The sequence below is a fragment of the Manis pentadactyla genome, chromosome 2, assembly GCF_030020395.1.
Source record: "Manis pentadactyla isolate mManPen7 chromosome 2, mManPen7.hap1, whole genome shotgun sequence".
NCBI lineage: Eukaryota > Metazoa > Chordata > Mammalia > Pholidota > Manidae > Manis > Manis pentadactyla.
In genome coordinates this window covers 222987109-223000592 of record NC_080020.1, presented here as the reverse complement: position 1 = coordinate 223000592, position 13484 = coordinate 222987109, and the positions used below count along the sequence as shown (strand labels likewise).

General features: G+C 38.9%; 2 protein-coding genes and 1 pseudogene across 4 annotated transcripts in view; 1 reads left to right on the top strand and 2 right to left on the bottom strand.

Moving 5' to 3' along the window:
- SMC6 (structural maintenance of chromosomes 6) overlaps positions 1-5301 on the bottom strand; it is a 71606-nt gene extending 66305 nt beyond the window's left edge. The window contains exons 1-2 of one of the 2 annotated variants that reach the window (XM_036881838.2): positions 5109-5301; positions 4448-4578 (exon numbers count right to left, since the gene is read on the bottom strand). In XM_036881838.2, coding sequence (XP_036737733.2) covers positions 4448-4475 — 28 coding nt within the window. In that variant the 5' untranslated portion in view covers positions 4476-4578; positions 5109-5301. The remainder of the gene's footprint in view (positions 1-4447; positions 4579-5108) is intronic. The other variant, XM_036881839.2, reaches the window with a different exon arrangement.
- A 303-nt stretch (positions 5302-5604) lies between these two features.
- Positions 5605-13484, top strand: part of GEN1 (GEN1 Holliday junction 5' flap endonuclease) — a 33665-nt gene continuing 25785 nt past the window's right edge. For both annotated transcript variants that reach the window (XM_036881841.2, XM_036881840.2), the window contains exon 1: positions 5605-5848. The gene's annotated coding sequence lies outside the window, so the exon portion shown is untranslated. The remainder of the gene's footprint in view (positions 5849-13484) is intronic.
- On the bottom strand, positions 10605-11910 carry LOC118910580 (ubiquitin-conjugating enzyme E2 D3-like; annotated as a pseudogene).

Below are 13484 nucleotides of genomic sequence, written 5' to 3'. Positions count from 1 at the left end.
CCAACTACCATTGAAAAAACTGTGGCCCCTCCTCCTATCAGTGTCCCCATCCCTCCACCCTGCACACCAGCAAAGGCCAAGTGGGTAGCCTGGACTTCTACCCTGTTCAGCTATAAGGAGGAATCTCAACATCCCAACTGGGCTAGTGTCAGAAAAGGCTAGTACACTATGTGAGGAACCATGATAACGGTGTAACTGGAGAACCACCACCTGGAGAGCCTAGATGTCTACCCCCACCAGGCAGTAATACGGTGCTACTTTATCCTGCTCCCCCTTGGGTGCTGTCAGAGAAGGCTTTTTACCACTGCCCAGAGAATTGAGGAGGCCACCTCCTAAGTGTGCATGGAGAACATGTGGGGAACTGACTCTCCTTCTCTGGCCTTGAAGTCACAGCAGCTAAAGGGAAGAGCTCTGGCAAAGTTCTAGACTTCAGCTTCTGTGTCCATAGCCCAACATCATACAGCAGCAGTTCTCAAAGTTTGCGGTCTCTTAAAAAGTACTATGGACCTCAAAGAGCTTTGTGTTTATGTCTATCAGTATTTACCATACTATAAATTAAACTGAGAAACTTAAAGAATACACAATTATGTATTCTATCAGTCATCCAAGAGATGACATCATCACACTGTGCAACGCCTGCAAAACTCAACTACATATTCCTAAGTGAATGAGAATGAAAAAGGCAAATAACATCTTACAATTTATGAAAGCAGTTTGACCTTGCAGACCCTTTGAAAGAATCTCAAGGTTCCCTGGACCAAACTGCTGCTCTAGGAGATATGATAAGCACGTCCACAGCACAGTGCTATAAATTATAAGGCACAGCTAGCAGAGAAACTGCCAACCACAGAATGACTTGTAGACTTGATAATCTAAGTATAGTCCAAGGACCAGCAAGTATCACCTACTTCTCCTAGAAATCTGTTAGATATGCAGAATCTCAGGCCCTACCCTAAACCAAATGAATTAGAACCTTCATTTTAACAAGCTCTCAGGTAATTCAAAAGTGCATTAAAGTTTGAGAACTGTTGCAATCAACATTTAAAAACTCAGACTTTATCCTATCCTGAATGCAATGAAGAACCTAATTTATCATAAATCAAAAATGTATCATTTAAAGGTATATTAGTTAGCATCCAAAGGACATTTAATCTAAATAAATGTCTTTTAAGACAATATTAGCAATAGTCATAATTATGTAATATTCAACATCCTTTTTACAAATGTCTATTTTAAATTTTACACACATCAAAATTTTAAAATCAAACATACTTCTCAAATTATTTAATATTAAAAATGAATTCGTTTCAGCTTATCGTTAATTTAAATATCCTAAAATACCACCAGGCCATTTCATTATCTTCCTAACTCTTCTTTCCCACCCATCCTCTGTTCTCTTCTCAATTACTGGACAGAAATTTACTTATTGAAGACTTATTCTATTTATTTTTTATAGAAGAGCAAAGAGGAGGCATTACTTTTTGGTTTTCCCAACACTAACTGCCCTTTCAGACATTTTTTTTTCAGACCTGTTTCTACTAATGCCTATACATGATCTTGCAGTTAGCAGGCACTCAGTCATCAGCTACTGATATTAATTAGTATCTTACCATTAGAAGATGGCAGTTTTTCAAGTAAAACTGGGGGGAGGGAGGGACACAGAGGTAAATGTGATAATCTTCTTACAATGAATGTGAGGTTCTACACTACATAGAAGATACTGTACCACATAATGAGGATGGTTTTTATTTGCTGTGCTTAGGCTTGGGATTCGGTTGCCGTGGTAACCTGCATCTAACAGACACTGAAGAATTCTACCTTTTAAAACATGAATCACTTTGTAATTTAATGATAATGAATTTTTAAAAATATGTGAATGTCCTAAGAGTTACCAGTTGAAACAGCAAAATGGTCTCCAACAGGCCAGAGAGGCATAAACAGATGCAAAGAAAAACAATTTTAAAAATTCTGGAATACACAAAAAGAGGAAAAAAGCTCCCTGATATTTTCAATACATCTGTAAAGCTCTCATAGTTTTTAATATTATTTACAATAAAAAAAATCAGAATTAAGGAACATATTTCTCCTTCACAGGAAGCAAACTCCATCAGAGCAGAACAGTAACAAATATGCAGATTACCAATAAAACATATATTCAAGAAGAAAAACTAATAACCAAATGTTCATATAACAATACCAAATATGTGCATAGGAAATCTGACATAGATCAAATGCATTTTAACAAATAAAACAAATTTTTTAATTTTTTTAAATTACAGATATTTTTATTTTAAATTTTATTGTGAACATCTAATAAATCATACATCTCGTTATTATCAAAGTAGGGACTAGAAGAAGTGACAATAGACATAACTGAACTGGAATTATCAATCAAAAATACTGGCTAAAAAAAGGCAAATCGCTACTACTTCTGAATCTGCTGTGATTGTGTTTATGTTTATTTACTCCCAATTTCACTCCTCCTACCACCACGGACATATTCATTGTGCATTAAACAACCTCACTTCCAATGTACTGAGTTAATTAAGTACATTGCCTGGATTATAGCATGAAATTAGATGAGATGCAATAGATAATATGAATATTTAAAGGAAAAAATTCATAAATCCATCCATCAAACAGTTCTTGATAAGCAAAACTGAGAAGTCCTAAGCACAGTATTTCAGATAAAATTTGAACACTTGGATTCGTGTTTTAAAAACATCCCTGTGGCCTCAATATAGAGGACAGATGAAACAGGGGGAGTAAGAATAAGGGTAGAAAAGACCAATCTCTAAAGGATGAGGGGCTCTGAATAAAAACCAAGAGATTAAAAAGGCTGGCTAAGTGGGAAAGGAGAATTAACATTAGTTGAGTGACTAACCACTTACTACATGCTTAAACTTTCAGATAAACACTTCATTTCTTTTAATCCTCAGCCTCATTTTAAGTATTGTCCTTACTTTCAAAGGGCATATTGAGGCTCAAGGGAAATACATTTGCCCAAGCTTATGTAGCTAAAATCTAACAGAGTCCAGATCAAAACCTAAGTTTGTCAAAACCCAAAATCAAACCTCTTTAATGCCCAGGTTCCTCTTGGCATGAACAACTGAGTTTATTTGCTAATTTAATAGTTTTTAGGCAGTGAAATTGACTCAATGTGTTCGTATTCTTGTCTATTCTTTGTTAATGTATAAATCTACAATAAGTATTTTATTGTGATGTAGCCAATTAAAACTTTGGGCTAACTTTATAAAATTTCATTTTGTGTTTAATTTTCAGAAATAATCTTTACACTTAATGCTAACTGCCATTATAAATAGAGCAGGTTTGGCAAGGAGGGAGGATAACACTGAGTTTGAAAACACTGAGTTTGAAGTGCTTCGAGGATACTGAGATGGAGAGGCCACAAGGCAGTAAAATATACTTTGTAGAACAGACGGATTTGGGGGTAGAGGTAAGAAAGCTACAAAAACGATTTCAAATTTGGTCCCAGGGAAAGTATGTTGTATGAGTAAAGATGTTATCTCATTAACTAGTGAATCAAAATTGCTAACATCAAAAATGTTAACATAAGCTATTACATTGACTCTCACTCATCTGGACTTACTAGCCTGTGTTTATAGAGCTGTGACATTTAATAACACCTTAAATGTAATGCACACAATTCTGCTAACATTTTGAGTTGCTTGTTTATTTATTCCTGAAAGTAAGCTAAAAACAGCTTTGATTAATTTTCCTAATGTAGGTCTAAAAATGATAGTCAAGATTTAGACAAGTTTTATATATAATTCTGTATCTAGGGAGTCAGTAAAATAAACCTTTGGGGAATGAAACCTGTTTTTTCACCCTAACAACTTTAATATGCCATTTGTACTGACTTTTTGCCAGGCTCAATACTAAAATGCTTTATACTCATTATATACAGGTACAGAGATGTAACGTTCCTTCTACCCTCCCCCACAACGTATTTAAGAATCCTGAGTTAAGCAGGATGCTCTTCTTCCCAACTACAATATGAGAACTGAAACTTAAAGAGGTAGTACCAACTGGCCCAGGGACACACAACACTGGTTCTTATACAAAAACATCCGTCTAAATCAATATTCTAGTGATCTCCAAACTTTTTGTACTTACACCCATTCAAGAAAAGAAATTCTGAATACACATTCCAACGTGAAATTATTACTCTGAATATTTTGCACAGTAACAGAATGAGAAAAAGTAAATCTTAGTGAAAGTTCTAATACGCTCCCTCCCACCTACACACCCATGAAAGTATCTGCAGGTCATTGCATATTTGGACCGTTTTAAAAGACGACACAGCAGCCATCTAAAAGGGAATTTGGACCTCTCTCTGGAATATATATTCCAGAGTAGCTTGTCTTTTAAACACGCGCACTTAATCTCCTACTCATGAAATATACATAGAGTAATACGCGCTCACCTAAATTGTGTCCTTGGGGCTTAAACATCAAATAGTTGTTCTTTCTAGGAATTAAGAGCCTACTGGTGTCCTACAGCTCTTTACCCTTTAATCCCGTGTTCCGCAATTTCCAGTTGGGCTTCTTCTCCAGGCTGATTTCCACAAGAAAACGGAGAAAAAAATGCCATCATAAAACCTCCAGGTAATACATGTTGCGTTTTCATGAAACTGGGATTCAACAATAAACCCAATTCAAGTGATATTTGTATATCTCGTAAACATACTTAAGTTGCTGCTGATGAGGTATCATCAGATTTATTGCAGGATCTCACTGTCCCAACCCAACCTCACCCCCTTACTCCGATCTCCCCCTCAAGCTGCCCATCAAAGCCTCCGGGCCATTAAGGGCCGGGCGCCAAGATTCGCCAGCCTCGCCGCCGGGGCCGCCGGGGCCGCCCGAGGGAGGGGCCCAGCTCAGACCCGCAAGTCTCCCGTGGCTGATAGGACCTGTGCCGCCTGCAGAGAGGCGCGAAGATTCCCGCCGGCCGGCCGGCCAGCTCTAGACACCGCCGCAGCCCGGGGGACCCGGCCACCACCAGGTGCGCTGGGGGCGCCAGCTAAGTGGGCAGCGACTGAGGATGGATCCGAAGCAACGGCGAGCGTCAGTGCGCACTCAGCTTACCTCGAACAAGCCGAAGTCTCCCCTAGGCAGCCGATCGGCGGGGCCGTCGCGCTGCCGCCGAAGGCTGAGGCCACCCTGGGGGCGTCTTGGCCTCGGCTGACGGCGGTTCGCCCGCCGGGAACCGCGCGCCGGCCACGGGAGAAGGCATGAGACGGGCCGCCCCGGCGCCCACCGCTAACAGTCCGCGCCTGCGCCACGCCCCCCCTCCCCGCCGGACTCTGCCCGCGCGTGCGCTGTTTGGAGTTTTCGCGCCTCCAGATCCCAAGCGGCGGGGCCGGAAGATGCCCCCGAGCTGACGGGGACGTCGGTAGGGCCTGGCGTCGGCTAGACGCGGGCGCGAGGGGGCGGGCGGTTTGCCTAAATGAAAGGGAAGATAGCTGGGCGGACCCGGCAACAGTCCACGCATGCGTAGAGCCGCCCGGCTGGGAGCCTGGAATGCCCCGAGGGCGGCGGCAGCGGGAGAGGAGACAGTTACTTCCCGGAAGGGGTGGAGCCATGTGGGAAAGGGCGCCGAATTCGAAGTGCTTACAAGCTCTTCCTGGGTGGGCTGCTAAGCCCCAAATGCTCGTCTTTGGGAAAGGAAAGAGGAGTTTTTCCTTTCCCTCTTTCTTTCTTTCTTTCTTTTTTTTTTTTGTAGGAAAGCAAATTCGGAAACTTGGAGGTAGCAATAGTTAGGATTCAGGCCAAACTGGTAGAAGACGAAGGGCGTCTTGCAAAACCAAGGAGAAAGGGTTGGCCGGGTAAGTCCCGCGGAACGTGGGTACCGCACCGCCCGGGCCCTTCCACTGGCTCCCTGGGAAAGGTGGGTTGGGCGAACTCTGTTCGCGGCCGCGGCTCCTCTTGGACACCGTGGGAAACCGCCTGGCCGCGGCCCGGCCCTGCTGCCCGGGAGGACTCGGTGTCCATCCCCGAGCTCTGCCTGGGCGCCCTCCCCCGTCCTTCCCCCTGGGTCAAGGCGGAACGGGGCGGGCCTTCCCTGATCTCTGTACGCACACTTGGGTCTTGCGTTTTCCGTGTTAATGCTGCGCTTCGAAAATACTTGCCATTATCTCAGAGACCTTGAGGCATTGTGGTGGTTTATTTAAAGTCTTTTCCCCGCACAATCCTATATTGTAAACCCCCTCAATAAGTACCGGACTAATGGAATTGAAGTTCCTTGGCGTAGATTTCAGTGCTCTCCTCAGCCCGCCATTACCTTACCTGTTGTGTCTTCACACAACTCTTATAGTGACTAAGCTGACTAGCCAAGTAATCCACTTGCTGTACTCCAAAATCTTTCCTTCTAAATGGGACAAAGTGGCAGTTACGGCCACCCCCCAGCCTCATCCCCAGATAAATAGATGTCAAACTTCTGGTCCCCGGTAATGCAATTCTTTACATCAAAGTCACGCTTTTATTTCTAAAGGTAAAAAAAAATGTATATTCCTATGGTGGCCCTTTTCAGGGTACAGTGAAAAGTATGACCTAGTCAAAATAAACCAAAAGCACTGCATCTGGCCTAAGTTGGTCCTTGTTGATAAACAATGGGAAACATAGTTGGGAGTTTTCTCCTTAGATGTCACTTCCGTTAGGAAGCCTTCCTTGATACCCAAGACTAAAAGGTACTTTTGCTGTGTACTCCTATACCTCATTCACCTTACCTCTAAGCCTGTACTTGTCACACTGTTAAATTATCTCTTTATCTCCAGTCTCACTGACCAGTCTTAAGATCCTTAAAGGCAGAGCTTGGTCTTTCATTATTGTATCTCCAGTATCTAAAATAGTTGCTGGCATATAATAGGCATTTAATAAATACAGGTAAATATAAATTAAGCCTGGATTATATATTGGCTGCAGAGTTGAAGCTAAATACATGTGGAAATAAAACTGAAGAAATAATTTTAAAACAGCATTGATTAGTGAAATTATGTGTTAAATCCCACACACTTACAACCATGTTCTGAAATAAACTTTACACCATTTACCAATCTTTATATGATTACGTAGTCTTCTAAATGGAAATTGGGAAATTTAAAGTATTTCCCACTTTACTGTTATGAATTCTTTCCAATGATTATTTAAAACAAAATTGCAAAACTTTTACTTTAATAAAATGTGTATTTTTGCATAAATCAAGCAAATGATTTATTTAAATCATTTAGTTTATTTAAAACAAATAAAATTGGAAAACTGTTGGTTTAATAAAATGTGTATTTTTGTATGAATCAAGCCATTGACCTCCTTTTTATGTTCTTTAAGTTTGATTCATTAGTGGAATTAGCAAGGTTCTGTGCTTTTCTCACCTCATTCAGTTTTATAATTAACCAATAAAAGCTTATTAGCTTTTAAGGAAGTTTTAGGAACATAAATTGATTTATGGGCACCATATGGGTACATCAAAGGAGTTGTTTTTCTTTTAACCTGAAGTGGATTTGTAAGCCCTTTCTTTAAACTAGAAATTCATGCTCTTTCATCCAAGCAATAATATTCAAAATAGAGTGATCTTTTTTTAGTTCCAAGCTACCAAAATTGGTCATGAGATTCAAACAAAGGACATCAAAGTCTTATAATTCATCTAATTCATTTTGTAGATGGGTTAAATGTCTTCCCAAGACCATACAGCTAATCAGTGCCATATCCAAGACCAAAATCCTAGGTTTCCTATCCCAAGTCCAGTGCTCTTTCACTAAATAAACTGAAGCCACTACTAGGTTTTAAAGTTATTTGCTATGGCTTGCTCTGACTTTGTTGATTCATGTAAGTATTCGTGTGTCATGCTCACTCATCAGAGTTGTGAATATGGTAGGAGACTCTTTTTACATACAATATACATTGATTTAATGATCAGATTGACATCAATGAAATTATTACATTACAAAAGATCTGAGCAAAGATGCACTGAATCCCATATCTCAAAAACTTCAAATTACATCCTGTTAAAAAATAAGCAAGAATGGGGACTTGATAATAGGGGGAGTCTAGTAACCATAATGTTGCTCATGTAATTGTACATTAATGATACCAAAAAATTAAAAAATAAGTTATGCATTATTCTCTGAGTTTAATATTATGTAGTTAAATTTTACTTAATGCTGAACTGTTTTCAGGTAACCTCATCAGCTTGATCATGACCTCATGCCAGAACCATCTGTTCTATCTTTGAATGTAGTTATACTTGAATATCTTAAAAGCTGGTGCATCTGTCCCTTTTGAAACCTAGTGCGCTTTTACAGTTTTACCATTGCTAGTTAATGTCACTTCAGAGGAAGTGCTGGTGTAAAGAAAGTAACAAGAAAAGGAAAACATCATGCAACTAGACCTTTTGGATAAACTGCATTGTTAAAATGTCACTGTTATTTTTCAGAAGACATACATTTCACATAATTTTGCCCTTTCAGAACTATTGGGGTAGACCTTTACTATTCCATTTAAATGAATGACTTTCAAAAGAAGCATGCATTTTTATCTGAAACAACTTAGATGGTGGATCTGCTGAAGATAATCCTGAAATAGTATGTTAAAATAATGTTACACTTAGAATGCTTATGTAATTAAACAAAATTAACATTTTTTGCATTTATAACTGGCTATGAGGTAGCAGCATAAATAAAGAAGTAAATTAGTGACAAACAAGTTATGTCACTTTAAGGAAATCCACTACCCATTACCAGAAAGATGATGATTTTAATATATTTTCAGTTTTTAAACAAGATCACTGCCTTCTGTGGGGAGAGTAATTGTGTGGGAGTGGAGGGCAGTAAAAAGTAGAAGCAGGAATGCCAGTTGGGTGACTAACAGTTATATACAGGCAATACTAGGGGAGTATCGTTAGAAATGGGGATTTAAGATGTATTTTGGAATAGAAGACTGCTAATCAAGTTGCTGTTGGGAAATGAGTAAAGCAAAGAATCAAGAATGAGTCCTAGGTTTTTGGCCTAAGCAACTGGGTATTAGGGAAAGACTAGAACAGTTTTGAGGAGAGATGGTAGAAACAGGATTTAGATGCATATTATGCATCTAAAGTAGAAAACTAGATGTTCTAGTCAAGAGCTTGGGGAGATGTCAAATGTAGTGGGGATAAATCATATTAGGGAGAGTGAAGAAAAGGTCATAGAGTCTTTAAAGGGACTCAGCAATAATGTTCCTTCCAGCGTAGTCGGCCTCTGACTCTGAAACTATTCTTCCTATAAATCTTTCTGCTCACTTTCCAATTCCATGTCTACCCCCAATCGTTTAGATATTGTTGCTTAGCATAGTTCTAATCTGTTATTGTTTAGTTAAAAGTAGTAAAGGCTGTATAAAGTCTTAACACTAATTCAAGAAGTTCTAATAGAAATTCATTAATAATTTTTTAAGAGAAAAAAAGATTCACTGGGGCATGTCATAGAGGCTACCTCTTATAAAAATGTTTCCTTGTTTCCTATCATCAGAGAAAAAAGTCGGGGAAAAAGCATATTTCACAGTAGCAACATTTCTTTCATGATCATAGGAGTGTGCGTGGGGAACAGGAGAAACTAACATTTCTCAAGTCCATTTTGGTCACTACAGGGACTGTAGGTTAAGGTATCAAAGTGGTCGAAAAGACTTGAGTTGCTTAAAATATGACCAAAAAGATTGGTAATGAGAGACATTTTTTTTAAGTAGCCATTGTTATAGCTTCATAGTCTTCGCTCACATTTTAATTAAGGAGTAGTCAAAATAGATGTTCTAGGTCAATATTGCTGATACCTGTTCACCCACAAGTTGGTAGTTGTTCTGTAACATAATCATGGATGCTCATTCCTTAAGCCAAATTTATTTCTGACAAAATAATATGAAGAATTAACTTTTAAGTATAATGATCATATTATATTAAAGATAGTATTTATGGGCTCAGTTAAAAGCACTCTGTTTCTTAGGGGATCCAATCTTTGGGAATCAATATATTAACAGAATCAGTTCTGGCCTTATCTGTTCCCAGGCATGGTTGCCCCAGTGCATCATATTCCATTAAAGTCTTTATGAAATGTTCCTAATGTGCTTGAAATATTTAGAGGACTACAGTTCATTAAAATCAAGAGTCTACCTCATCAGTGTCTCTAATTTTTGCCACAACCCTCAGAAGGAATACAGGTTGTATCACAGTCCTATACATGAATGTGTGTTTGTGTGCCATCATAAACAACACTGCACTTGGTGACAGTCTTCATTAATTACTATTATTTATATATGTGTAGTCAACTTATGTAATGAAGCATTAGAGACATGATAGGAAGGATTGAACCTTAGAGCTGGAAGGGCCATGGAAACAATATGCTTTGCCTAAGACCACATAACTAGTTCCTATGCAGCATGAGGGAAACCAGAAAATGTGAATCTCTCATCCCTTAAAAAGCCACACTGAAGTCATATTTGATATCAGGTACTCATAAATTTGTAGAAAATTACTTTTTTTTTAATTTTTTTTATTTTTTGGTTTATGCAACTTTATTGAAGAAAAATCAATTACTAGCAGAGCTATTAGTTGATCACTCATCCATTGACAATTTGCATAATTTATTCAGTGCTATATTAAACAGTGTATTGGAAGATAGATTAACTAATAGCTCCAAGCCTCCTAACAATTTAAATGAAAATTACAAAATGTTTTGAGACCCTATTTTAGAATACAAAGGGTGTTTGACTTCCAATTTCCATTCTCTGTAGAACAAGAATAGGTCATTCCTTTATTGACATGCATGAGATATATCACATTTTCTGTTCTGCTGATGCTATAAATTCAATACCAATTCTCCAGCCACATCAGTTATGAGCATAAAGTATATCACATAACCTCAAATCTCTAACAGTGGAAGGCTTAAACAAGACTGGATGCTAGAGTAATGCTGCTTCCTTTGATGTGACAACTGAGCATCCATCTCCCTCCCCCTCAGGTGAGTTCTTCAGCATGTTAGAGCAGTGAGGAATGGTTTTAGTGGTGAAGACATTGGCCACATAATACACATGCTCCATTTTTTTAAAAATTCTGAATCTTGGACAACTGTTCTCTTGTAACTACTTTACAGTTTCTAAAAGCAGTTATTGTCCAAAGCTGGAAGAACTTAGTAAGTCTTCTCAGATGAGCATGTGAATAAATGGAGGGAGGTAAACAAAAAATAAAATTAAAAAAGATGAGGTCTGATAGGGGAGCAGCTGGATAAGAAAATCAAAAAAGGAACAGTAATTTAAAGTTTTTTCTAGCTATAATCAGGTTATTGTGACTTTTAGGTAGCATCACATGGCATACTTCTGAGTCCATTCCCGAGATATTCTGTTGTACTTATCTTTGTCTGTCTTACAGATCCATGCAATCTCTGGCACTAGGGGGTCATCTGGGTTTGGATCACATAGCAGTGAACAAATGGATAAAAGAACTTTAGAAATAGTTAAAGCAGGAGACCACTGTGATCTTAGAATATCGAGACAAATGCTGCCATTACTGTTAATATTTGGATGATAAATTCTTGTAAATGCAACCTCAGGTGGTTTGAAGGGGTAGTCTGTAGGAAAATGAATTGTCAAAAAGAATACACCGCCTTGATATGGGCTGTCCCATAATTGTGGCTTGCCAATGAAACATATCATCCCCCAACTGGACCTGCAGACCATTGTGCTGGAGGGTCACGGGCCAAATCACTAAGTTCCTTATTAATCCGTTTCAGCGCCATAGTCAGTGCTTTTCATCTGGCTTCTCTCTCTGTCTCGGTGTTGGTGCTCAAGGGTCCGGCCAAAATTCTTGATTATCCGGGCGGCAGGGAAGGACTGTCTCTTGTCTCACACCGGCTCTGCCAGACACAGGCGCAGAAGGGCGGGGGCCTCCTCCCCGCGCGGCCGCTGTGCCTCCCCAGCCCTACCAGAACATTACTTTTTATTCTGACCCATGAACTATATCCATATTTGGTCACTTACTAGTTAGCCAAGACACAAGCCATCTGAAGATTTCTAGTTTATTTCCCCAACCCCTTCCAGATAGGACCACATTTTTTAAAACTTTTTTTGGTAATACATGCATATGATTGCTTAAATTAACACAAAGGGATATTACTTTGAAGCATAATTCTCCCCATCCCTGACATACAACCTATTTTGTACCTGTTTTCATTTAAAAACATGGAGACTGTTTATCAGTACATATAGATCGACCCCATTTATTTATTTGCTATGTTTGACCATACCATAATTTACTTAAAGATAGATCTCCATTAACAGATATTTGGTTCTTTTCATTGTCTTACCAATATAAACAATACTACTGTGGATATCTGCACACAGCTAAGAGCATATCTTACATTCCTGGGAGAGCTATCACTAAATTAGAAGATAACGAGCAGTTAAAATTTTGACAGCTAGGGTCAGGGTCTCATTTAAAATGAGATCAATTATTATAATGTGCCTCCAGGGGGAGAAACTGCCTAATTTCCTTAAGAGCAATCCATTCCAGTACCCAGCTTGAATCACAGGTAAAAGGAAAGCAAAACTATCAAGAACTTCCTCCTCAAACTTCTTATTCCTGAATTTTATGTGTTCTGATGCTGAACACTTAACACTTTCATAATAATGCCTTAGAAAATATATGTATCCTCACTCTTTATCCAGAATTAACTAAGTTTTCACATGAACAGAGATGAAATCTTAACTGAATCTATGCCACAGTGCCACATTCAACTGGTGGGGCTTCCTAATGTAAAATGGATGGTTTTAGTGATAAGACACCATGAACTACTAATGCTTTTTGTTCTTTGCTTTTAAATTTGTGTATTTTTCTTAGTAAAGTGATAATGAGATAAGTAGAAAACAAATGGAGAGACCAATCCAACTCCACATACCTAAGTCCTGACAAAATGCCTTGTGACTCAACCACTAACTAAGGTTCCAGTAGGTCTTGTTTTTCATATCAACCTATTGTTTTAACAAGTTTCATAGCCACTATGTCCTAGGTTTTGAAACCCCTTGGTTAAGTAATCAGTGGACCAAGCCACAAACAACTTGTGACATATGCATAAGGAAAATTTGGTGTCCATAGTTGCCTTTTCCTTGTCATAGTACTGAATTTCCCACCCCTGAGTGGAGATTTTATATACTAAAGCTACATGAGTGACATTGCATATGTGTATGTAATTACATTTATGTATGTAATCCAACTGCGCATGTGCTAATTGCCTCCCTACTCATGCTAGGTGTCCTAATTACTAGTGAATAAATATTTTTGCTCCCTTTAATAGGAGCTACCCTGATTCTTCTCTGAGCTGACTCTCTTGAAGCAGCTCACCTTGGTCTATCAAGGTGTTTGTTTCCTCACTTCTTTAATAAAGTGCACTGCTTGCTTGCATACTCCTAAGTCTCCATGTTAAATTCTATGAGTACATGAAGAGAAGAATG